Source organism: Trachymyrmex septentrionalis, unplaced genomic scaffold, assembly GCF_001594115.1.
Source record: "Trachymyrmex septentrionalis isolate Tsep2-gDNA-1 unplaced genomic scaffold, Tsep1.0 scaffold19, whole genome shotgun sequence".
In the NCBI taxonomy this organism is placed as follows: Eukaryota; Metazoa; Arthropoda; class Insecta; order Hymenoptera; family Formicidae; genus Trachymyrmex; species Trachymyrmex septentrionalis.
This window is the reverse complement of record NW_017305071.1, coordinates 895,614-915,259: the sequence shown is the minus strand read 5'-3', so window position 1 is coordinate 915,259 and position 19,646 is coordinate 895,614. Positions and strand designations below refer to the sequence as shown.

Sequence of the window (19,646 nt, the reverse complement as noted above, 5' to 3'; positions counted from 1 at the left end):
GGGGGAGCTCAAATTTGATTGCTCCGATATGCTACTGTCATTATATGTGTGTACATTAAAAAAATACTAATATTTTAATAAATATATGTTTAAATAAGTAAATATATTTATTAAATGTAAACATTTATATATTTGATACAAAAACCATTAATCTGATTTAACTATCATTTTTTAATTGAGTAAATATTTACTTCCTGTAGGTTTGTGTATTTAGACAGTACTGTAAAGAGAAATATAGATTAAAATTTAATAATTTCTTTTTAATGCAGGAAAGTTCATTTGGGCCTGAATTTGATTGTTTCCAATATTATTATCACCATTATGCGCATTATGTTGTACCTGCCTTAATACATGTACCACGTTCAAGACTGTCTTAAACGCAGTCCGAAGAAGTCACGAAGCAATCACAATGCCATATTAACATCTTAAGACAGTCTCGAAGTAAGAATAACGAACCGGTCTGCAAGTACATACATAATGTCTCGCTCGCAGCTGCTTCTGAATTTTCAAGACTTGTGTAAGTTATGTATACGCACGCGTCTCTTCCACTCGATTATCACAAAGTCTGTTTCCTTTTTCCACCCATCGATCGCCGCGGGATCCGTCGCGACATGGCGCCTCGTCGCACAGAGTTATTGTGCATGTGAACGAGGTGGCACCGCAACGTGGGACAAACGGAGATCAAAGGTCGCGAGTGACAGGAAGCGGTATTGTAACGCCGGATGTCGTAACTTCCGAGTCCTTTGGCCCCGGACGTCCCGCCTCGCATGAATGTGTCGCACTCTCGGTCTCTGCCGACCTGAATCTCGGCAATTCGTACACTTTCGGTTATAAATTTCAATTCGAGTGACTGATATAACTTTGATTTGGCCGCCGCCGTTCGTGCTAAACGAATTGCGGCACGGCGTAGATTCTCTGGCGATAAAGGAGCATTTAATCTCGTCAGCCCCTCGAGAGCGACTCTCGCTTGACCTTAATTTGTGAAATGTACGCGGAATGCTCTAAAAGCGTATCGGCGTATCGGTCGATCCCGTTCCCCGGCTTTAAAATCGCGGCTAAAGAAATCGACTTGAAAGAAGAAGAAGAAGAAAAAAGAAAAAGAGTCTTGGATTACCCGAGCGAGAGAGATCCCTCGACTCGAGTCAGGACGGTTGTTCACGAGCGATGTACAAGTAGCGAGCGCGCCCCAATGCGCCCTCCTCAGCCCTCCTCGAGCGAGAGGGCGGCAGAGAAAGGAAGAGATAGAAGGGGGAGAAAGAGGCAGAACGGTCGAAGGATAGACAGATAGGTGCAGAAAGGGAAGAGACGAGAAGAGGCAATGATAAAGCGAGAGGGACCGACAAGAAATCATAGAATGAGGAAGAGAAAGATAGAGCGAGGGGGTGGGGAGGAAAGAGGGCACCGAGAGAGAGAGAGAGAGAGAGAGAGAGAGGAGGGAAGAGACGAAGAGTCAAAGAGCGGGACAGAGAGAAAGTCGCGCGACGAGAGAGGAGAGAGAGCGAGACGTCCAGAAGGAAGGAGAGAGGAGGGGGAGGCAAGAAGGAGAAAGGGAGGGTATGGTCGTTGTGAGCTCCTTACAGTGCATTGCCTTTACGAACCCCCCGAGTCCCGTCACACCCCGTGCCCTCCCCTCCACCCCTTCCTCCTATCTCTCTCCCTCGACAAATCGCGCACGACGTGCCTCTCATGAAGAGATCCACGAAACCAGCTTCGCCGTCGAGCGATTCGGGTCGTCGAGACTCATCGAGGGGGAAAAAGGAGGGGGGTGGGTGGGAAGGGCGAGGGGAAGGATTCAGGGAAGTCACACGCACGCATCTCGCGTGCCGACGACGGGGTGCCCTGGTATATACCCCGTTTGTTTTCGTGCCGACGGTGGCGAAACTCCGTCCTCTTCTTACGAGAAGGTAGAGAGTTGGAGACCGGCGATGTTCTCATCTCGTTTCTCGCTGTCGTCGGTGAGTCTAGCGAGGACTCTCATCGCTGCGGTTGATCGTTTCGAGGGTTACGGGGTTATCAAACGTTTGCTCAACCGAGAAGAAAGTCGCGGAGAGAAAGAAAGAAATCGCAGCCGGAGAAATTGCAACTCCATCATCTCCGTACGAATATCTGAATATACGTATCCGACCGGATAATTAATCGACCGTTTCTCAATTTGTGAAACTATCTCCGCGCACGTCTGAACCTCGTGTCGCTCCACGCATTGGCGATTAGAATTTGATCGATCAGAAGATGATCATTTTAATCCGTTTTCGTCCTGAGATTGGCCAAGTTCTAATCCTCAATTCGCAAATCCTAAGGGCCACAAGTAAAAGAAACTTGAGCAGTAAAGTGTAAACAATGTAAATCCAACGTTGATTTCCTTAAGAGTTGCGCACACAATCGGAAAAATTTCAAAAACTGTGCATGCCCACACGGTACATGATTTCTGAATAATGAATAGATTGAAATATTCTTATTCTCTGCTCCGTGTTTCCTTCGAATTGCTGCACAGCGCAATCCCTTAAGTTTTTTTTTTTTTTTTTTTTTTTTTGTGTGCCACGGTCCTCGCTCAAGGAGCACAATTTGTCCCCGAATGCCTATATCAATGCTCAATCAACGTCTTCGTCAATGAATTGTTCTAATACATAAACATGTGAGTTCGACTCTACCTCGGTGATTTTCCTGACACTTCGCGAATTCTCTCCAACAGAAAAATACATCTCTGGTACCACGAATCCCCCCCCCCCCCCCTCCCTCCCCCGATTCTCGATTCGTAACGTAACCCTCTCGAAACTCGGCTCTCGGCCGAGTACATCGAGAAACCGGGACTCTGCTCTCTCGCGCGCGCGCGACCAGCGACGACCAGCGAGACGCGCGTCTCGAGTCTCGACAAAGCGGCAAAGCGGCAAAGCGCCCCGCGCGTCTAAAATAGGCGCGCTAACGCGCAGGGACTTTCGAAACAGCCAACGTTTCACATGCCGCACGCCGCCGCCCGCCACCGCGCTGGGAGGGAGACTCGGATATGACCTCGCTCCGCGCACCCTCCTCCACCCCCCCCTCTCCCCCTCCCCCTTAACCCTTTCGTCCCGTCCCGAACTCCCGTGTGCTCGCGCTCGCCTGCGCGCGCGAACCATGTCGCGACAAATACGTCGCTCTTCCTCGTCGCCTCGGCGCGGGTTCGATAACACGGCGCGGATGGCGCGTATTTACCTGTTCTGCTTCCTGGCTCCGTCGCGATAGGCGAATACCGCGCGGTAGAGTGCCATTTGGGAGTTCCCGTTGGAGACTCGACGACGGGGACGGTGGGACGGATAGGGAGGAGAAGGGAAGACGGGGAAGATCTTGTAATAGAAACTTGAGAGTCATTCGTGCTATTTATAGCCTTTTCGAGGTAGTCCGATAAGGGAAGATCTTTAGGCGTGTTTATAATGAAATAGCGGTTGACGGGATTATTGTGGTGTCTCGCGCGATGCGCAGGTGCGAACGACCTGATCCAACTAGGATGTTGGGAAACGCAGTTTGCTTTTCGTAGTTAGTGCTCCCCTACTTTCGAGTTCCTTGAGAGAGGGGCAGGGGGGAGAGGGCAACCACCTTATTCCTGCTGTTACGTTCCCTCCCTTTCTGCTGTCCTAAATTTGCCGTTTTTTTGCGAGATCGACGCGCGCGAACATCGCAGATTTCTATATCGCGATATTATAGTTTGATTTGTCGACGATAGCTATCGGGGACATGGCACGTAAGAGCAAAGTGTATAAGCGGAATAATGGAGCGGACAATAGAAGTGCAAATAGCTCCCGCTATTACACGCGGCCGGCACCTCCATCGCGACGCGACGAGCCGTCCGCGGAATCGAAAGGATAAACAAAAACGACGCGGGTAGCACGGGTAGTACCGTAACTCATGGATTCGCTCGTTCGCTTCTCTACCTGCGTGCTCGCGCGATTCACGCCCTTCTCTTCCTGTGCTCCCGCCGTCCCGCCCTGTCCCTCCCTCTCGCTTATACGCTAACGGTGAATCGCAATACGATATCACCGGCGAGAGACGAGAATCGGAAAATCCACGAGGTCTACGAATTGCGACAATATCACGAGTGTCATCTATGGGCGGTAATTAGCTTCTTTTGAACCGCCAAACGCAACACAGATAGACAGCCTACGCCATCTAGTGGCGAACAGTAAAATCAATTTACGCGGATCATACAATGTTCTCATATTTGTGTTAATCAAAATGCATTCTCAATATTTGTATATATACTTTTGCAGCTAGAATGTCTTTTACTACGTTTTATACTGTTGTATCTTCAATCTAATTTAAATCGATTTTTAAGAATTATCTGAAACATTTTCTTTTTTTAGTTAAAATAACAACCAAATCAAATTACAATTGAACTCGATACAAAGACAAGTAGTCTCCGAACAAAATGTATATATTTTACACTTATTTACATAAATTAAAATAAATTTTATATAAAACTATTTACATAAACGTCACGTACAAATGTTATTCTCATGATAGTAAAATATCACAGTTTATATGTACGTAAAAATAAACAATTCATTTGTCACACGCTCTCATTTCTCATTTTCTACAGTAATATAAAATATGCGCGACTTTTACAGTCATACAGTTTTAGAGAATTTTCTTAATCTCAATTCTTTTTAAAGTATATGTTGCCCTTTTTTATCAGATAGTGAAATTTAACTATCTCAAGACTGAGATTGCTCACTCTGCTTTTTCCACGCTTTCGCGGAAGCCAAGAATTTGAGATTTGGCCTCTGCGACTCATCCTCTGGAAATACGAAATCGAGGACTTCCTCCCAGCCGTCGTCGCTTCCATCTTCGCCCACGACGCGTCTCTTCTTCTTCACTCTACGCGGCATCTTCTCCATGATCTTCGCGAGTGTTTCAGGAGTGCCTTTCTCGCTTTCAAAGTCCTTCCAAGCTTCCAACAATAACACCCGACTCTCGGTGTCGCCGTTGGCTCTTAGAGCGTCGTTTCCGCGCTCGAAGATAGATCTCGCCAAGACGACATTATCGGGACTATCCTCCAATTGCGGATTTAACAGTTCGAACTTTGCGTACGCTATCCAAACTTTAACGTGCAACGTGCGCTCCAGCAATCGCTCGAACAGCTGCCGAGCGTTCTCCGTCTCATCCTGAGCGATCTCAAAATCGATGTACGATTTCCATAATAGCTCTGGCATGTCCAGCCTCGGCCGCGCGACAGCGAACTCGTATATCGATCGAGCGCGAGCAAACTCGCCTAATCGTGTCTCCAGCTCAGCAAATCGCATCCACGTGGTACAGTTCTCCGGTCCGAACTCGATGAACTTTTCGTATAATTTGCGACACCGATCGAACTCCACCAGCTGTATCTCGAGGTCGATATAGCCTCGATAAAGCTTATCTGTTGGACATATTCCCAGCGCTAGGCCCAGCATCTTTCTCGCCTTTGTCAAATCCTTCTGCCGTATTTCGAAGTACGCATAAAGCAGCCAAATCTTTGAGAAGGTGAACCGCTTGTGTGGTATGAGCTCCAAGCACACTTTATATACCTGTCGACACCGTTCGATATCTTTGGCCTCCAGTTCCTCGAAGAGAGCGTACTTGATCCATAAATATATGTACCTTCGCCAGAATTGCTTCTCCTTGGTGGGTGGCACATTAGCGATCGCTCGCTCGTACGTCTCGCGGATCACGTCGACATTACCCTCTGACTCCACCAATCTTAGATAGTCGAACCATGCGTCGTAATTCGAAGGATTCTCCTTGATCTCCTGCTCATACTGATGCTTCCGTTTACTGACTATCACATCCTCGATGCCCGAGCGATCACCGTACTTCTTCTCATGGATCGTGTATGCTTTGTAGATCTCCTGAGTGTTGCTCTTCGGTATGTGCTCCAACGCGTATTTATAGATTATGCGGGCCCGATCATGCTCTCGTTGACCCTCTTCGAATTTCGCAAACGCTAAGAACAGCTTCTCGTCCAAACCCTCGTCACCATAAAAGTTGACAGCGCGTTCGTAAACAGCGCGCGCGCCCTTGATGAATCCATACGACTCCTCAAAACGGGCGTACTTTATCCAGTGTTTCACATCAGGATGAACCATGACGAATCGCTCGTAGATTTGTCTCGCACGATCGATCTCTTTATAACGTAGCTCGAACTTGATATACGTCTGCCAGGCCTGCTCATCCGGTTGCCACTCCATCCATCGCTCAAACACCTGACGTGCACCTGCAATGTTCTCCAGCGTCTCCTCCATATAGGTGTACTTGTACCAGAACTGATTGGCACGCGGCAGCAAGGTGACCGCTCTATCCCAGAGGTTCCTGGCATGATTCACCTATCAATATATAAAGGCTCTGCCATATATATATGAATCAAGTAAAAAGTTAATACCATAACAAGCTGACACTAGCTAGCCATGTGTATAACTTTAAAACATTACAAAAATTTATACAAGTATAAAAATAATGCTGCATAATTAGGTTTGTTTTCTATGACTGAAATAGGCTGTGTTCCAAAATTCACTGCTAGCACTGAAAATCTACAGTTTACATTACGTATACTATACATTTTCAGTGAATGGCATTGAATTTTAAGATACAGTCTTTGTATACATTTTTGGAACTTAAAATGAGATAGGTATATGTTTGATATTTGACAAAAGCAATGAAGAGAATTCTAGTGTAGCTTAGTGCAAGAATGAAAAACAGATCTATTATGTAAAGCTTGGATCTTATGTACTAAATTGTTCTATGGCATGTACTTTATTTGATTCCACATAAACGTTACGATGTCCTAAATTATGAATGTTTTTAAATATATTAAACATTTTTTGCTTATTCCTAGGACACATACACAATGTATATTTTCAGGATTTTAGAAGGTGTCTTCTAGAGTTAACAAGTCCAATATGAATTGATCAAAAATTAAAAAATGATAAATATTTGAACAATAAAAGTATTATATGACAAGAATGCAAGAATAATAGAATGATTTATAATCACCTGTCGATTGCGCATCTCCATCTCAGTGTACTTGAGCCATAGCGCTATGTTTCGATGATCCACCTCGAGCGCCCGCTCGTAAATAGATCTCGCTCGCTGTATCTCCTTCTGACTTTCCTCCCATTGTGCATACTTCATCCAGTTGGTGATGATCATGCGATTCTTGCGGATGATGTCTTCGAACGCCTTGCGCTTACGATGCTGGTAATCCGCGAGCTCGTGCGGATCCGAGATCTTCTGCTTCGGCGGCGGCGGCAGGATCTCCAGATCGCGTTCTTTCGCCTCGCGTAGCAGCTGCTCCGCGGTGATCTGTATCTCCGCGGGCGCCTTGTTCTTCACCTTCGCTACCTTCGGCATCTTTTGCGACTTCTCCATGATGGACTAGAAGGTTAGAAGGATTTTGCTTGGTATTGTGGCTCTTTCAGCTTCCTCTTAGTTTATTACAGTATATGATATGCTGCGCTGTACTATTTTTATTGTAACATAGAATACACGATACTTACAAGCTGTAAATTACTCGAAACCGCGTAAAATTGTAAATGATGATAACATACACGACGCTCTCACCTTCCCTCCGAATTGCTCCGAATGTTGTGAACCAGGATTGTAGATTTTCTAGACCGTTTACCACTTATGTATTTAAAGTATCGTCTGATTGGCTGTCGTAGATTGACGGACTTATGATTGGTTACATTATTACACCGCCATCTTTTATACTGCACTTTTTTACTGTTCCTCTTTCCTTCTTGTCCTGTAAAATTAAGGTTAGGATGAAACCTTACGGTGAGATAGGTGTGAGCCGGTGATTTAAATAACAGGATATAAATTTACTATGAAAAAATGGCACGTTTGTTTAACAGACAGGCGATTAAAGACCTGGCTAAGATGCAAATAGCCAGATATGGAAATAAAGCGGATCATTGGGTAAGTACCTATTGTACTTCATAGGCTTTATAATCTCGTGTTGCTGTATCTTATAAATAAATTTATTGTTATAATTTTATATTGATTTTTATTTGTTTATACATATTTTTAAAAATAAATATAACTAATTGCCGTCCGATTACAAATAAAGAATATAAACATTGTAAGATTCTAAATATAATATCTATTTAATAATTTATATATAATATCCTTTTTTTTTTGTTAAGTCTGTTATTAAAAAGAAAAAGACACATATGGATAAAGCACTGAAACATTTTGACGAGTTCTATGGTGATGTCTATGGAAAGTCATGGGAAAGTATAAGAACTGCGTTATTGATAGAAAAGCACAAATATATGGCTGTTGTAAACTCCTTCAGTGATGTAGACAGAATAAAGTCAGAGTTAGAGGTATATTTGCATAGTAAAAGATTTATTGAAAATATTATGATTTTTGTTAACATTCGGTCTTCTTTCTAGTCCCACGGTGCTATGAATCTAAAAACAATTTATGAAACCTATAAAGAACATATCGATGAAAATTCATCTAAATCTAATAAAACAAAGAACAAGCGAGCAAGAGGTCGAATAAAATCACTAATTTCCGATGCTGAGGTGTCAACAGTGCAGTCACATTATCCTATGGATTATGTGTCACCGCCTATATCTCTAAGTACAAGTGATGATACTAAAGATATAGCAGTAAAGAATCAGGGGTTGCAACCTGTTGAAATGAAACCTATTGAATCAGATTTGAATAAAATTGCCTTAGACGAAAATCGAATTATACAGCCCAATGCTGGCTTGAGCGGATTATATGAATTTGTACCAGCCACAAAAATTAAAGGTATCTGATACTGCAAAAATATAGAAATACAAGTATTAGCTGTATAAACGTCATGGTAATTTAATATATAATTTTATATCATTTTTCTCAGGTATGGAGAACTGGATATTGGAATCACAGTATTATGGCTATTACAAAGAGGGTGCAAATTTTTCGGTAAACATCGAGAAGGAGGTTTTATTAACGTTTCCGCAATATCTCAACATTTATACATTTGAGGAAAAGAATGATAGCAGATTTCCGTCCCCAAAGAAAGGATCAACTGGTGTTTTAGGTTGATTAACTTTAACTGGGATTTAATTCTATAGATATAAAATATTACAATTATGTTATACAGATTATTATCTTCTGGATGGTGCCTCTGTGTTACCGGTGTTGGCCTTAGACTTGCAACCTGGTGACGCTGTGCTAGATATGTGTGCGGCGCCAGGAGGAAAGGCCCTAAGCATTCTTCAGACACTCATGCCGAATATAATGGTGGCTAATGACATTCAAAAGTCTCGAGTGGATAGAATTAATAAAGTCATAAATCAATATGTAGCTGGCATTGGCCAGTGGGAGGACAGATTATGTGTGACAGAGCAAGATGCGAGATTTATTGACGACAAAGATATGTATAATAAGGTAATGCACAGAAAATTTGATTTTTTCAGAGAAATTTTTATAATAACTATTTTGTTACAGATCTTGGTGGATGTGCCGTGTACTACGGACAGACACGTTTTACACTCGGAAGAAAATAATATCTTCAAACCGCAAAGAATACAGGAAAGATTAAAAATTCCAGAATTGCAAGCGGCCATTTTAACGTATGTACAAAATTCGATACTTTATCATAAATATGTCTCATTCTTCTTCTCTATTAAATAACTGTCTGTTACAGTAATGCATTGAAGATAATATCGGTTGGTGGAACGGTTGTGTATTCTACTTGTTCCCTCAGTCCTATTCAAAATGATGGCGTCGTCGGCATGGCGCTGAAAAAGGTCTGGGAAGAAACCAATTCTATTATGATTGTAAAGTAAGTATTTTTTCATATACGCAACAATTTATTATTATCTAACATCATTTTATATTACGATACTCTTTGCTGAGACAGAGATATGAGCAAAGCGCTGAATCCATTGAGATGCCTTTATAATTTTGGCAATTTTGGATTAAAATACGGCCATATCGCCATTCCTACGCTTAAAAATAATTGGGGCCCCATGTACTTTTGTAAAATAATACGAGCACGGTAATAATAGGTGAGTGTGTGCAAATAATTTAAGACTTATATATATAGAGATTCATTAGACTTTATTATATAATAAATAACATATATTTTATATATAACAAAATAAATACTTGTTATAATATTATGTAGCTTATACAAAACTGTCAAATGTTAATAGACTTATGTCATAGATAAAAATGCGCAGACTATTGAAATATTACGTAAAAAATTATTTACGATAAAATATAAATAATTGATTATAAATTAAGCCATGGTATACTTTTTATCTTGTATTATTCCTCCTTAAAGGTAATGTCTGATCGTTCGCTTCCTCATCAGATGCTTCAATCTGATTCCAAGGTTGTTCGTTACCGCTTCCAAAAATAGTGTAAACCAATATCTCGATTATGTATAGAATAATTGTTACGAGGAATACGATCCTCCATGCCTCTATAGTTTGCTGTAAATAATAAAAAAACAAAGCACGCCGATATATTCAACGTAATCAACAAAGTAAAAAAAATTGATTTAAAGATTTTTTTATTCCTTTGGAAATAATTTAGTCTCTATCGTCCCCTTTTCACCTTGAAACTTTAAAATTCTTTTTGCCATATTACTTACGTTTCCGTGAGTCAATTGTCCTACGAATACCGGTACGACGAAACCGGGTATGGTGGCGACGAAATTCGTTATCGCTACCAGACTACCGGCAAAGTTCGGTGCAAGGTCTATATGGTTTGCCAGGAAACCAGAGTACATTCCGCCGATACAAGTCACCGCGATCGTCATCAACACGACCGCTTTTGTGCGATCACACCCGATGTATGACACCTGTATTAAGCATAGCATAGGTACGAGCGAAGCTGCAACAGTTTTAAATTTAATTAGATTGAAAAATGCATTTAAAAATAATGAAAATAGCTATGTAAGATATCCAGAAATACATATATTGTTTACATGTAACGCAAATATTTTAACTGAGTTAAAGTATTTGCGAATTTTTAAAAATTTGATTGATTAATTATTAAAACGTACCAAAAAGAGTACCAATTTTTCTTGATATTGTCACTGTGATAAGACCTTTTTTCTGTAGAACGGCTAATACTTCACTGAGAATCATGGTGAAGAGCCACATGCAAAAAAATGGAATGGACGATAAACCTGTGTTCTGACGATAGCATAAACAAATTAATTTATGATTTGTTAAATCGCATGCATTAAAGCAAATTTTAAAGCAGTCCTTACCGAGCTCATATTGAACTTCAGGATTTGATTCATAAAGGTAGGCAATTCGATCAGCAACATGTACCAGCCGAAATTACTGCAAAAATGGGCAACCAGGATTGCTATGAATGGTTTGGAACGAAATACTTGTAGCCATGGAATCTGCAATAAATGTGGATGGATAAAAAAATGAAGCATTTTTTAATCTAACGCGAGAATTAAATTTTTCAATTTAATTCTTAACATACCGCTTTGGGAATATTCTTCTTATGTCCTCCCAAAGACATGACGATGTAGTTCTTTTCCTCTTGAGTGATGAATCTCGTTTGTTCTTCCGGGGAATCCGCTATCATTAGCCACCAAATAGTGCACCAAATCAAGCAAAGTGCGCCTTCAATATAAAAGATGGATTCCCAACCGAGATTTACAGCCAACAAGCCGGTTAGTAGAATGGAAATCACAGTGCCGAGTGCCGTTCCTAAAAATTCCTCAAAATTTGATTCTTTCAAAGAAAATTTTACGACGCGTTCGAAAAATTCCAGATATCAAATATATCTACATTATCATGATTTTTACTAGAATCTTATCAAGAAAAAAAAACTCAATTTTACAATTTTCGCGTTATAACTATAGACCACGAAGAAAATCGTAGAATCACGATGAAAGATTTTGGTATATATTGCTAAGACTTCGCCAAAGACGTCTTCTATGATTTTTCTTCTTACCTGCATACACGATCGAGGCGATGACGTTTCTTTCATGTGGCGGCGCCCACTTGGCGATCATCACGTGCATGGCGGGGAATGATACACCCTATAATTCAAGTGCTCGAAATTAAAAATCGTATTGGAATATCAAGTCTGTTAACATAAGTCGTTACTGACACCACCGATTCCCTGAAGAAATCTCATAGCTATGAAGAGCCAGTAATGCATACGAGCAGCGATAGGCGTCAGTATGGATGCAACGAGATTCAACAGAACCGATCCATTCATCAGCCACTTAGCTGACCAGAGTTCTGCTAATCTTCCACCCGGCAGCATAGACACTATGTAACCCCAGAAATAGGAAGATAGAATGAGGCCTTGAATAAATTCGTTCCATACGAATGGACCGTCCTAAAAAGATGCGGTCCTTTTTGACTTTCTTTTTTTTTTTTTTTTATTAAAATGCTGAAATCTTTTTGCTAAAGCTATGGCATAGGAATTGCTTATGAATCTTTTTCTTACAGTAAGATCATCACCTCATTTTTGATCGTCGTGACATCTGACATATCATCGAATGGGCAAATGTTCGTTAGCGTGGTATTGTTAGTTTCTGAATCGTTTGACGTAGATAATTTGATGTGTGATTTAATAGCTGTATGATTCACCATAGCGACGATAGCCACGCTGGTATTGACTTTAAAACCATAAAGAATAGCGAGGCCGATCGATCCCATTACGGCCATCAGGTATCGAAACGGACATGTCGTTCTGTTTTCTCCTACAGTTAGAAATAAATATTATAATCAGATGCTTTTTTTAGTATAAAATTAATGAAAGAGAATTATCTTTATATAATCGTAATTCTTTAGTATTATACAAATATTTTACTAAACTTCAAATTTTAAATTTCTATCTTATTTTTTATGACGAAAGTTAAAATAGTATTTAATTTATTTAATTTAATTTATCTTTTATCATCCGATTTATCGCGACGTAAAATGATGCATGCTGATTGTCAAGATAATTATACTCGTGAATTGTATTCGAATTCTTACTTTTTCACAAATATGTGACGAGACTTGCATATAGCATTTGTCATCTACCTAACAAGTCGTAAATGATTTTTCTTTTGAAATGTCACGACAAAATTATGATACTTGCACACTTGGTTGCTTAAACTAATATATTTTTAGATGCATGAGAATTGTTTTTACAGCGGAGGAAACAAGTTTTCTAAATTGAAACAATTTTCTACTCCCGGGAAATGTTCTTCGATTTTAAGAAATGAATTTTCCGCGTCTGGCTTGACGTGAAATCGATTTTGTATGTTCAAAGGTGTACCCAAGAGATTATTTTAAGAACGAGAATTTGCGGCGCGCCGACATGCGGGCCATCACTTTGAACAACACAATGTCATCCTGATGCAACTTTTAGTTTCTATGACGATCTCGCAGTCTTCTATCCACACACGCGGAATTAAATTTATATATTATTTGAATTTAATTGTATCTCGCAAATTTTTGCAACTCCGAGATGAAAATTTGTATATTGAACACATGTTGAATGCATGTGAGAAGGACTTATCGTCGCTTGCACAGCGTTGCGTCCGGTTGCGTCGTAATGCATTCACACATGTTGCACATTAGCTGGAAATTAATGTTCAATCGATAAAATTAATCAAAATTTCTATCGAGTCTCGCGAAAATCGATCTGGAGTAGAGGACGCGTCAAAGTCATGGAAGGTGACTCAACCTAGAGCTATCTTGAGTATTTTTTGAACAATTAAATTAAATGATGCAATTTTTATACGTAATTAGAGTTTAAGAAATCTAATTTAAGAAATTGTGATCGAAAGTTTTTTTTAGTAATTGGAAGCTTTTTAACAAAAATTAATAACACATATAAAATATCTTCATCTTTTTCTGAATGATTTTTTTTTTTTATTACTTTGTTAATTTCTTCCGCCTAAATATTTTCAATCATTTTAAAGTATCATTTGTAGGATTAGAAAAATCTTGATCTTTCTAAGAGATCTTTTTGCAAGAAGAATCATTGCTTACCAATAGTATTTTCTGTGGCCATCGTACTAATAGGAAACGTATCTTCCACAATACCCAGAGGATTCCAACGAAGATGTAATTAGTCACGTTCCTTCAATATTCTCCGTACTCCTATTCAATTTTATACCGTCGCAGAGTTTTCTTCCTCTCGAGTGGATTTATTCTGGTATCTACCGGATAGCTTCCGGCTCGTCACGGGAGTAGCGTGCCACTGATGTAAGGCGGCACGGTAAAGCCGAGAAATTCTTGGAGCGACTCTGGTCCGGCCTCCGGAGGGATGCGGAGCGTGCGCCTCTTCTATAAACGCCCGCCGCACGTACGCGCGTACGTGAGTGCGTGAGTGCGTGAGAAGGAAGGATCACACGAAATACAAGAGGCCGATGCCTCGTACTCTCATCTCAGTCATTGACTTTGGCGGCCGGCGTGCAGATAAAGGGCAAAGGGTGAACGGTTGCATCACCTGCCTCTGCATTTCGCGAGTAATGTCCATTTCTATGTATAGATTAACTTTAATCTCGGTTTAACTTTACTTTTGATCTTTTTCCACACACAGGAAAATATTGTGCGCAAATAATAATTACTTGTTTCAAGTATTTTAAAAGTTCATATATATTCACAAATCTTATATGTCGTAAGTTCATCAAAAATATCAAATTCGTTCAAAATGTATTCTGAATCCTAATAAGTTTAATATATACTTCAATCAAGATCATTAAGTAATTAAAACATGATAATGAGGTTTTTTTCTAATTTGTAATAAGTATCTATATTTTAAGATTATTATTATAAAAAATATTCTTTGTTAAAAATAACTGTTACTTAAAAAAATGAATTGAATAATCACTTTTCTTAGCAATAAAACGATATTTTCTGTGTAGCTGTTAAAGTTAGAAAAAGATAAACAGTAAATTAATTCGAAATTAAAGTGAATCTACATTGAAATAGGCTTAAGTGAAAAAGTGTTGATTAATAATCATTGCTTTTATCAATCAATAACTATACAACTCAAATCATTTCAGCAATATTATAGCAACATTTGCAATGTTTCTATAATATTGAAGTAATATTGCAATGTTGCAAATTTCTGTGCTGTATGTGAAATTAATGATAAAATAATTAATATTAAAACAATTAAGACAAATGAATCATTTAAAAGTACGAATACAATAACGATAATTATTATTAGAGAGAAGTTTCATGAATGAAAATTCTCTCTAAACTCGAGATTTCTATTTTGATTTTTGATACTTCGTTGGATTCTCCTTAGCCACCGTGTACTTGTTTTTAGGATCGTTCATGTTCTCCATACCGAGCGTAAAATTTGTTTATTTGAGCGAACCTGAAGCTAGGCTCGAGCGATCATCGAGCATGTAAGATGAAAAAAATGTCGACCGCGTTTACAAATTTTTAATATACGTAACAGAGACTTTCTTTCTCTCTCCTTCTTCTTCTTCTCATATTCTTTCGTTATCCCCATGTGAGCTCATGATCTCGTTAGTGTGTGGGTCGCCAAAAGCGTCGCAGTGAACATGAGCGCAAACTCGGAGGCCGGTGATCATCTCGACGAGATCTACGACTGGATCGATCAAATTAAGTTTTCCAGGCCAAAAAGAAACATAGCCAGAGATTTTTCCGATGGAGGTAACGAAAAAAAGCATAATCTCTATATAATTTCATATAAATCCATTTATCAATTCCTCTCCCACGAAAGGTTGATGATCTTCCAAGATTAGATTTACTTTTTTATAGCTGAACTAATATATACTCTTTGTATTTAAAGTGAAATAGATATATATTCGATATCGGCAAAAGCGAGAAATTTTAATACAGCGCAGTAATAAAAAAAAATCTATTTCCTTCAGGAATAACATTACAGAAAATTTAATCGCTATGTTTAAACTTTAGTCTTGATGGCGGAGCTGTTGAAACGCTATTACCCTAAATATGTAGACGTGCATAATTATGTCCCTGGCAACAGCATTGCGAAGAAGACTGACAATTGGAGCACACTGAATCGCAAAGCGTTGTCGAAAATTGACATGAGGCTGGGGAAGGAAACGATTAATCAGCTGGCGAATTCCCAACCAGGCACCATCGAAAAAGTTCTCATCGATCTGCGAGTCAAGATTTTGAAGGATTCAGAGAAAGATAGAGAGTTGTTATACTTTGACCACGAGGACAGTAAAGGTGGCTATTTAACTGTAACAAGTTATCTTTAGATTCTCCTTTCCTTGAATCATTTTTTATTTCTACAGATAATGTAGAGGCAATAAAGTCGATGCTAAATCCTGATGAATTAGCGAACAAGACGGTCCCTCGGCACATTTTCACTCGCTTGAAGCAGGAGCTGCAGGAGAAAAACGACACTATCTCCACATTGCAGCAGAAGATCTTGCATCTAGAAAGCATAATGAAGTTGAAGGACCAACGGATCGGCGATCTCACATTGCAAATCACAAGGCTGCCCATTGAACGAAATGTTGCTATGCCTCACGTTATCAGCAATGGAACCTCGAAACGCGTTTCCAAGTTGTCATAATAAAACTTATCGAGAAATGTGTCACGTGCTCTCCAATTGTAGCTTTTATATAACACAACATAGCTTGTCCTTTTTTTTTTTGACATATGTATCATATATATAAAAGAATACACTTTTTATTATCATCTAGTTGGGCCATTCATGTAATCTTATACAATATTATACACATGAAATTATAGTATATTTATATTATGTATAGTATAACTGAATTAAATAGAGCAGTCATGAAATCTTCTATGATCTTTTAGATGCCCAGCTCGGGTCCTATAAATCTTTTGAACATTTTAGCAAAAGAGAATCCCATAAAAAATTTTGATAGTTTCACGAAATATTGCATCAAATGTCATGCTGATTTTATGTGGGTGGAGATACCAGGATGACACCGTCGCCGCGTACAAATAGCATCTGGATGGTTCTCTTTTTTTGGCGATAGATCTCCTCGTAAGTTTCCTCGTCGATCTCCACTATGTTTATGATCTCTTCCACATCACCCAGTACCATGTTCAAGTGTTGGTCGAAGGCCTGAAATTACATTGAAATGTAAGAATCGTTTTACAAATAATAGAAACAAAGACTTATTATCCCTTCTTAGCTATATTGTTCTATTTCCAATCATCCAATAATTTCAATCAGACCTAGTAGGAAGTAATGGAAAGTTTCTTACATGTAGTTTTCCTCGGAGTTCTCTCTCGTTTCTCATCTTTACATAAATCCGCTCCTCCAGACTTAGCTTTATGAGATCCAGCGGTTCTTTCACGTCTATTGGTGGCAACTGTTTTGGAGCAACATTCAGAATTATTTACAGACAAGTATTTGCAGTAGCAATCTATGTGGACTCAAAACTCACCTGCTCTGATTCCTCAACCATTGCGCGTTTCTTAAGTTTCTTGTGACTATTGCGTAATAATGAGCGATCAACGACGCAATCGAGGATCGAATTAATGTGTAGAATTTAAATATCTCGTAATTGATATATTATAAGAAATTATAGGTTACCGGCTACCACCATAGAGGCAGAATACAACTGAACTGCATGTCGGTACTGTCGGTATTTAGAGAAGGAAGTGGAAGCAGGCGCCATATTGTTATTTCCCAATTCTTGCAATTTAACAATTAATTAAAAAGAATACCTTTTCACCTAATATAATTTCATTCTGTCTTTATCACTAATTACTTGCGACACTAACAGTAAAGGCAGCCAGGTAAATTTTTTTACTATCAAGTGGACCCGATGTGCCCGAGGATAAATGAAGAGCGATGACATTATCGATCATTTTGATTGTATTGAGCATTGACACCGACGAGATACTATTAGAGACCGACATCCTTACGAGAATTCGCGTCCTTGTAAATATTAAAGTAATTAAGAGTTAAAAACTGATAATATTGTACTAATTTTATGATTTATTAGTTTAGTAGACGTATTTATGCATTTAGAATTCAATAATACTCGATTTTTCTTTAAAATTAATTGTAAATGTAATTTCAATGTTATCGTCAAAGTTTGTTTATCAACAGAGATGATAACTGCAGAGAAAAAAATGTAATTTTTTTACAATATATAGGATATTATAGCTTTATAAGTATGCATATTTATTTATGGAACATTTATGTAACAAAAAATCATTTATTTAATAATGCATGAGCAAATATTTATGTTAATAATAGCAAATTTATATCAATTGTCGATAATGTCAACGTTCTTTAATTACCTCCAGGCCCTTGGGGCTCTTTTTATACCACCGAAAATTTGTCTAGGGTTAACGGTCTTTAATAATATCTCGTCGGTGGCATTGAGGATAACAAACTGCAGTCAGCAGGCATGTTCAAGATCGAGATATATATATAAAACGTCATAAAGATGTTTTTTTAATGCTTTATGATAAAATGTTTAAAGTGGCTCAAAATAGTGATGAATAAAAAAAGATATAGTTTAAAGAATAGAGTATTATTTTGTGTTTAAAAAAAATTTCTTAAAGAACTAAAGGAAGAATACAAGAATCGACATTACATATATATACAATACATAGATATTTCATTAAATTTCTACATCTACACATTATATTTCAAATATAGAATACTTATAATTATTACAGAAGAATATGTATTAGCTACAACTTCCAAAAATAAAAGTAGAATCATATAATTAGCATCAAGAAACGCTTCTTATGATTATTATTGTTTTTTTTTTATGATTATTATAGTAGCAGACTAGACTAAGGCTAAATTTTTGTTATTAAAAAGTTCACCTTTCATTTATTTAATCTAGTCAGATTTATTTTTTATAGCGTACCATCCAAATTAGAAAAATAAACTGCATCATTCAAATTTGTTTTTAATTATGCCATAAGTTCTGTAAATAATTAATAAATGAGGATTGTTAAATTAATTTCCTATAATTGATTTATATATTTAAAAAAACAAAATTACGATATTTTATTATATAAATTACCTGAATAATTCTTGTAAATTTTTATGCAAATCTTTTATTTCCTGCAATATATTTACAAATTCTACTTGCAACTGATTTATCTGAGCTTTAATAGTGACATCGTTAATAGCCATGAGAGTGTGAAAAAGGATTTGATTATTTTCTAATAGTTTCAACGTATGCATCAATCTATTTAAGACGTCAACGTTCTTCATGGTAAAAGTTTCGAGTTCGAATAAAACATAAATATTTCGATAAAAACATAAATAAAACATAAAATACTTTGTACCTCAGCTTGTTATATTCAATATTGATTTCTAACATTTTCTGTTAAAAATCTCGGGATAATGTAAAAAAACAATATACAATTATTTAAGCAAAAAATTCGGTATAATACCTTGTCGTTTAATAAAACATTTCTCTGCCTTCTTAAATTTTCCAGCTTTTTCTTTTCTTCTTTTAATTGCCTCTTCAATAGTCTTTTTACTTGCGTTTCCATATTTTTCTCGTGAGCTTCTCGTGATATCTAGTTCTACCACTATGTATAAACTAATTTTACTTACTAACGGATTTAGCAGAATGTTTATTTTGCAATAAAAGTTGTTTTTCGCTGAGAAAGGACATGTTTTTCAGCAGAGATACGGTGTGACAAACATTAGATGTGATGAGCGATATCCAATAAGAGTTCTGCTCTTTACATCGT

The 19,646-nt window shown here is 38.2% G+C and overlaps 5 protein-coding genes across 9 annotated transcripts; 2 read left to right on the top strand and 3 right to left on the bottom strand.

The window, feature by feature from the left end:
- Positions 1 to 4,551: 4,551 nt before the first annotated feature.
- On the bottom strand, positions 4,552 to 7,580 carry LOC108746775 (protein crooked neck). Of its 2 annotated transcripts, XM_018483729.1 has the most exons (3): positions 7,500 to 7,580; positions 6,997 to 7,377; positions 4,552 to 6,329 (listed from the first exon to the last, which is right to left on the bottom strand). In XM_018483729.1, the coding sequence occupies exons 2-3, from the start codon at positions 7,369 to 7,371 to the stop codon at positions 4,686 to 4,688; spliced, it is 2,019 nt and encodes a 672-aa protein (XP_018339231.1). In that variant the 5' UTR covers positions 7,372 to 7,377; positions 7,500 to 7,580; the 3' UTR covers positions 4,552 to 4,685. The 2 variants fall into 2 exon arrangements, with proteins under 2 accessions (XP_018339231.1, XP_018339232.1); XM_018483730.1 differs by lacking the exon at positions 7,500 to 7,580 and having other exon boundaries at positions 6,997 to 7,439.
- Positions 7,581 to 7,739: 159 nt separating this feature from the next.
- LOC108746975 (5-methylcytosine rRNA methyltransferase NSUN4) lies at positions 7,740 to 10,369 on the top strand. The gene is made up of 9 exons (XM_018484143.1): positions 7,740 to 7,920; positions 8,148 to 8,330; positions 8,400 to 8,766; positions 8,858 to 9,040; positions 9,104 to 9,390; positions 9,451 to 9,575; positions 9,650 to 9,787; positions 9,866 to 10,013; positions 10,292 to 10,369. The coding sequence occupies exons 1-8, from the start codon at positions 7,837 to 7,839 to the stop codon at positions 10,005 to 10,007; spliced, it is 1,509 nt and encodes a 502-aa protein (XP_018339645.1). The 5' UTR covers positions 7,740 to 7,836; the 3' UTR covers positions 10,008 to 10,013; positions 10,292 to 10,369.
- LOC108746976 (putative inorganic phosphate cotransporter) lies at positions 9,695 to 14,240 on the bottom strand. 3 transcript variants are annotated; one of them, XM_018484144.1, is made up of 10 exons: positions 13,974 to 14,240; positions 12,450 to 12,691; positions 12,091 to 12,324; positions 11,932 to 12,019; positions 11,455 to 11,684; positions 11,228 to 11,368; positions 11,018 to 11,150; positions 10,604 to 10,845; positions 10,263 to 10,442; positions 9,695 to 9,754 (listed from the first exon to the last, which is right to left on the bottom strand). In XM_018484144.1, the coding sequence occupies exons 1-9, from the start codon at positions 13,993 to 13,995 to the stop codon at positions 10,266 to 10,268; spliced, it is 1,509 nt and encodes a 502-aa protein (XP_018339646.1). In that variant the 5' UTR covers positions 13,996 to 14,240; the 3' UTR covers positions 9,695 to 9,754; positions 10,263 to 10,265. The 3 variants fall into 3 exon arrangements, with proteins under 3 accessions (XP_018339646.1, XP_018339649.1, XP_018339648.1); XM_018484147.1 differs by lacking the exon at positions 13,974 to 14,240 and adding an exon at positions 13,017 to 13,049; XM_018484146.1 differs by lacking the exon at positions 13,974 to 14,240 and adding an exon at positions 12,969 to 12,988.
- A 96-nt stretch (positions 14,241 to 14,336) lies between these two features.
- On the top strand, positions 14,337 to 16,645 carry LOC108746977 (sperm flagellar protein 1-like). 2 transcript variants are annotated; one of them, XM_018484149.1, is made up of 4 exons: positions 14,337 to 14,452; positions 15,262 to 15,614; positions 15,879 to 16,160; positions 16,238 to 16,645. In XM_018484149.1, the coding sequence occupies exons 2-4, from the start codon at positions 15,503 to 15,505 to the stop codon at positions 16,510 to 16,512; spliced, it is 669 nt and encodes a 222-aa protein (XP_018339651.1). In that variant the 5' UTR covers positions 14,337 to 14,452; positions 15,262 to 15,502; the 3' UTR covers positions 16,513 to 16,645. The 2 variants fall into 2 exon arrangements, with proteins under 2 accessions (XP_018339651.1, XP_018339650.1); XM_018484148.1 differs by having other exon boundaries at positions 14,341 to 14,452; positions 16,229 to 16,645.
- Positions 16,646 to 16,749: 104 nt separating this feature from the next.
- Positions 16,750 to 17,764, bottom strand: LOC108746978 (sm-like protein LSM3A). The gene is made up of 3 exons (XM_018484150.1): positions 17,360 to 17,764; positions 17,177 to 17,284; positions 16,750 to 17,034 (listed from the first exon to the last, which is right to left on the bottom strand). The coding sequence occupies exons 1-3, from the start codon at positions 17,378 to 17,380 to the stop codon at positions 16,867 to 16,869; spliced, it is 297 nt and encodes a 98-aa protein (XP_018339652.1). The 5' UTR covers positions 17,381 to 17,764; the 3' UTR covers positions 16,750 to 16,866.
- Between the last annotated feature and the right edge of the window lie 1,882 nt (positions 17,765 to 19,646).

What these genes read in the sequence shown, in the direction of transcription:
- LOC108746975 (XM_018484143.1), top strand. Translation starts at nt 7,837, where the DNA reads ATGGCACGTTTGTTTAACAGACAGGCGATTAAAGACCTGGCTAAGATG. An exon ending in ACCAGCCACAAAAATTAAAG is followed by an intron (nt 8,767 to 8,857) that starts GTATCTGATACT and finishes CATTTTTCTCAG; the next exon opens with GTATGGAGAACTGGATATTG. An exon ending in TTGCAAGCGGCCATTTTAAC is followed by an intron (nt 9,576 to 9,649) that starts GTATGTACAAAA and finishes TGTCTGTTACAG; the next exon opens with TAATGCATTGAAGATAATAT.
- LOC108746976 (XM_018484144.1), bottom strand. Translation starts at nt 13,995, where the DNA reads ATGGCCACAGAAAATACTATTG. An exon ending in TGAAGTTCAATATGAGCTCG is followed by an intron (nt 11,151 to 11,227) that starts GTAAGGACTGCT and finishes TGCTATCGTCAG; the next exon opens with AACACAGGTTTATCGTCCAT. An exon ending in GACAATTGACTCACGGAAAC is followed by an intron (nt 10,443 to 10,603) that starts GTAAGTAATATG and finishes TATTATTTACAG; the next exon opens with CAAACTATAGAGGCATGGAG.
- LOC108746977 (XM_018484148.1), top strand. Translation starts at nt 15,503, where the DNA reads ATGAGCGCAAACTCGGAGGCCGGTGATCATCTCGACGAGATCTACGAC. An exon ending in CAGAGATTTTTCCGATGGAG is followed by an intron (nt 15,615 to 15,878) that starts GTAACGAAAAAA and finishes TTTAAACTTTAG; the next exon opens with TCTTGATGGCGGAGCTGTTG. An exon ending in TGACCACGAGGACAGTAAAG is followed by an intron (nt 16,161 to 16,228) that starts GTGGCTATTTAA and finishes TTATTTCTACAG; the next exon opens with ATAATGTAGAGGCAATAAAG.
- LOC108746775 (XM_018483729.1), bottom strand. Translation starts at nt 7,371, where the DNA reads ATGGAGAAGTCGCAAAAGATGCCGAAGGTAGCGAAGGTGAAGAACAAG. An exon ending in TGGAGATGCGCAATCGACAG is followed by an intron (nt 6,330 to 6,996) that starts GTGATTATAAAT and finishes ATATATTGATAG; the next exon opens with GTGAATCATGCCAGGAACCT.
- LOC108746978 (XM_018484150.1), bottom strand. Translation starts at nt 17,380, where the DNA reads ATGGTTGAGGAATCAGAGCAG. An exon ending in TGGTTGAGGAATCAGAGCAG is followed by an intron (nt 17,285 to 17,359) that starts GTGAGTTTTGAG and finishes GCTCCAAAACAG; the next exon opens with TTGCCACCAATAGACGTGAA. An exon ending in AACTCCGAGGAAAACTACAT is followed by an intron (nt 17,035 to 17,176) that starts GTAAGAAACTTT and finishes ATGTAATTTCAG; the next exon opens with GCCTTCGACCAACACTTGAA.